At 41.5% G+C, this 4,230-nt stretch overlaps 1 protein-coding gene across 1 annotated transcript in view; it reads left to right on the top strand.

The window, feature by feature from the left end:
- Positions 1 to 4,230, top strand: part of MOGAT1 (monoacylglycerol O-acyltransferase 1) — a 27,353-nt gene that overhangs the window by 14,517 nt on the left and 8,606 nt on the right. Inside the window, exon 4 of the mRNA XM_009276595.2 lies at positions 1,266 to 1,440. Within this exon, the coding sequence (XP_009274870.1) occupies positions 1,266 to 1,440 (175 nt within the window). The remainder of the gene's footprint in view (positions 1 to 1,265; positions 1,441 to 4,230) is intronic.

Raw genomic sequence — 4,230 nt, 5'->3', positions numbered from 1 at the left:
TCAAGTTCTCCCACAGTGGGCAGCTCTTCATTCTCTCAGTCCCCACCTTTGCCTTCTGCGGCTTGGGTGCTGAGGCTCGAGCACTTGCCGGTGAAGACCGAGGCAAAAAAGTCATTGAGTACCTCTGCTTTCTCCGTGTCCCGGGTAATCAGGTCTCCCGTTTTGTTCTGGAGAGGGCCCACATTTTTCCTTGTGTTCCTTTTCTCCCCGACGTACCTATAGAAAACAGGAGATGAAGTATTTGCTTGGTGTCCAAAAGAGCATGCTTTGATACTATCCCTGTTAAAAAAAAAAAAAAACAAACCCCAAAACCAAAAAAAAACCCCCAAACAACCACCACCCCCCCACAAACCAAACCAAAAAAACCCCCCAAACCCACCCAAACAAACCACCACAAACTAGGCTTGATCTCTAGATTGTCATTTAGACTATATTAATTCAACACAATGTAATTAAATGTGGCATCTGGGTAAATAGTACCACTATGAGCCTTTGAAGTAAAACTTGGGGCACAAAGGAGCTCTGGAGGGGTCAGATGCATATCTGTTAGAAAGGGGATTTTCCAAAGCACCAAGTTCAGAGCAAGGTCTAAGTCGATGTTAAAGGCTTGTACAGCAGCGTGCCTTTGATTAGAAGTATTAGGATCAGGAAAGCTTCATGTATTCTGCTATTTTAGCCTAAATAGATTGATGAATGCCGGGTCCTGGTTACTAGAGAACGAGCTGATGCAGTCATCGGGAATGGTACATTCTTTTCTGCTTCTTCTGACGCTGTTGTGCCATTGCCTTAGATGGAGCTGCTGCTTTATAGCTTTGAAAAGAACGAAGGGGATCAGCTTGGCACCATAGATCCGTGTTTGAGTTAACAAGTCCTCTATTCATTCTGTTAAACCCTCTGTGCCTGTGTTTATATGCACCTGCTCTATGGCTTTAGCTACTGCCTCTTGACAGTATGTATCTGCTGCCATTCAACTCTTCTGTTCTCAGGCACAGAATCTCTCTGAGGGGGAGTTAAGTTGGCAGAAGAGCATGCTCTTCCCTGAAGATCTCAAAATTCCTTCATTTAGCTCATCAGTGTTAAATCAAAGGACTTACCTAAGAGCAAATCTGTTGCAGAGTTAGGGGGTTGAACCCAAATCTTTGAACACTGTCCTATGCTGTAATCATTTCGAAACATTGTTTAGGTATTTTAAAATGTTTCTTAAATTCCACTGTACTTGTACATGAAGATCTAGCGAGTCACTCTTAAAATGTTTGCTCCTGAAGGAATGGTTTCTGCATCCAAGGAGAGCGTCTCGTACGTCCTGAATAAGGAAGGAGGTGGCCACGCGTCCGTCATCGTGATCGGAGGAGCAGAGGAATCTCTGAATGCACATCCTGGAAGTTTAACTTTAAACATCCTCAAGAGGAAGGGCTTTATTAAAATGGCCTTGAAACATGGGTAGGTTTCCCGTCTGGGCTGCTGTGGTAAGCATGCTTTGAATACAGACCGATTCTTAAATATAGTTCATATTACATATAGTAAACTCATATAATTAGAATTTGAAAGAGTTACTTGTCTAAGAACGTGCAGATGTCTGGCATAAGAGCCAGTCTGTCCACCTAGATCCAATCTGGGAGTGTTGAAAACTCCCTTTGACTTTCATAATTTGTAAGCTGTAGGTGTTATTAGCATATCTTGGTGTTTTGTTTCAGTTGTTTTTTGCACTAGCAAAGAGTAAGAATTATGAAACAATATTAGTAAACCTTGGCTGTTATTGCGGAGTGGAGCAGACATTCTTTTTCCTGTTCTGTAAATTGAAGTTATGTTAAGATAGAATTTTCTTATCATTTTAAGCAAACAAAAAAAATAGAATGCTAGGCCCTGTTTTATTAAATCACTGAAAATTGTGGTCTAGGAAGATTTGTTTTCACCTTTATTCTAAAGACTTTCTTTTGAAGGTTGTTATTTGCAAAAGTAAGTTTCTGGGAATTTTTTGTGAAAATCTCAAGGAAAACTAGCTTACCTTTTACTATCAAACAGCCATCGGTGTGTAACTAAACAGAGATGGTGTTAATATCTCTTGAGTGATTTACACAGTATAAGCTATTATGTTTGTGCTGGACTGATCTAAATGTCTTGTATACCAGAAATACTGGAACCAATGACTTGTTCCTGCTAAGCTTTCTGAACAGCTCCCAGGATTATATATTGACATGTGAAATGGTGAGAAAAAAAATATTAGTCTTGAGAAATCAGTAACGGGTTTTTAAGCTATTAAGTGGAAAAAAGGTGGTCTCTGAGAAGAAGAGCTCTGTTTTCACACAGGATGCTAAGGTCCATTTTTTCTAGAAACTATTTCGTGTCAAAATGTTCCAAGAGGGTTTCACTAGAAGTCTCATAAAGGACCTGTTCTCTGATAGAAAGTAACATTTCAGTCTAATTTGTACCCAGAAACCACACTTGTGTATTTAAATTAGGACTTTAGTGCCTAAATGACTCTACTCAATTTCAGCTCAACTGCTGATTAATCCAGTGGGATCCTAAACACTATCAGTAGCTTTTATTTTTTTTTAACCATAAATTTAGAAGAATATTTATGAGGTTTTTTTTTTTCTTTGAGCACGTCCATAAATGTCTGATCTGTCAGATCACAAAGGTTGGTGTTTATCTCTCATCTAAACTGATTTGGATTGAGAAACTAGATCCACCTGTGCATCTCATGGCCTTGATTTCAAAAGCATCCTCAACACACAACAACAAGATCAGGACACTCACAAAACACGGGAATGGCTACTTCTTTGCTTATGAAGTCCTTTGTTTCAAATGATGGTTCTCCTCTTTAAGAAAGAGGCTTAGTTGTCTAGAGCCCTCCACCAGGGTGATAACGCCTGTCTCTGCCCCAGTGACTTGAAACCTACACCTCACACATGGTCACCTTAACCACCAGGCTACAAGTCATTCTGGATCTGAGCACCGGCAAGAAAAACCGCTTCTACGTGAAGCGTAGGAATCCTGACTTCATTTCTATACAGTAGGGCTGTGGGACAGTAGGACAGCATGACTGTAGCCATTACAGCTCTTGCAGCACTGTCGGCCATCCTGAGCTCTTCTGCAAAGACTCTGCGTCCAGTAATTGCTTCTGGTTTTAACATTTTGTTTCGAACAATTAACAAAATATGGAACAAGCTTCCAACTCACGTGGAAATGAAAGGGTGAGGGAGGCTTGCGGGAGGCGGATGAGAAGAACCGCCTGCCATCGGTGCCTGCATATGTTTCTGGTGCTTTTGATCTGCAGCATCAAATACCAGGAGAGGAAGGGGCGATGCAGAGACCCGTGCTCTCTGGCCCTGGCTCCTGTACTGCCAGCACAGAGAAGCTGTGGTTCCTCAGCTAGGAACTTGTCAAATGTGGTCTGAATATGTCAGCAAAAGTCCTCTGCACTTCTGGAAAAGGCATTTTGGTCCGAGGTAGTACAGATATCTGATACGAGGTGAAGAAATCCTAAAGACATGAAACAAATGATGAATCAGCTGACTTATCTTCAGTTTCACAATCCTAAGTTACTTATTTCTCTGTCTCAGCCTCCTACAGAGCATCTTGCAAAAGCCTTTACCAGGTTAAAACAAATCCCAGTCTCAGGGTGCTATTGCGCCACAAGATGTTCCTGTTTGTCTTAGTGTTGTAGTAAAAAGTGGAGTATTTGCACAGCCACAGTATGTACCAGGCTTTCCGATATTTCCTCTGCAGGTGGCTGGGTGATACATGCTCTATTTGAGAAAGAACCTTTGAGCAAACACCAGTCAGAATAGTGAGTGGGAATGATAGTCTTTGGGGGTCCTCAGGCTTGAGAAGCTGGAGAAGCAGTTGTTTTTTCCATACAGGTGGGTTTTGATTGTCCACAGTACTTTCCAGCCAGCTCTGTCCTAGGTGCATCCTCCTCAGGTGTTCAGAGCTCTGCAGTAATTCATCCTGACAATATTAGAGCAATGCTGCTATTTTACAGTAAGGTTTTTCTCAAAGATAGCATGGGCTGAATGGAGCTAAGATACGGAAGCTAAGACTTAAGTAAAGCAAATAAAACAGCTCTGTATCCTTCAGAGACTGCTTAGGATTACCCTGCTCTTTTTTCTTTGAACTGTGTAGAATACTATTTAATGAAACTAAACATTAATCAAAAAGCATACTGCAGTGAAGGTTTGTTGTGGTTTAACCTCAGTCGGCAACTGAGCACCCAGCCGCTCACTCACT

This window comes from Aptenodytes forsteri, unplaced genomic scaffold (genome assembly GCF_000699145.1).
Source record: "Aptenodytes forsteri isolate BGI_AS27 unplaced genomic scaffold, ASM69914v1 Scaffold1, whole genome shotgun sequence".
Classification (NCBI taxonomy): domain Eukaryota; kingdom Metazoa; phylum Chordata; class Aves; order Sphenisciformes; family Spheniscidae; genus Aptenodytes; species Aptenodytes forsteri.
The sequence above is the reverse complement of the archived record's forward strand: the minus strand, read 5'-3'. Positions and strand labels throughout refer to the sequence as shown.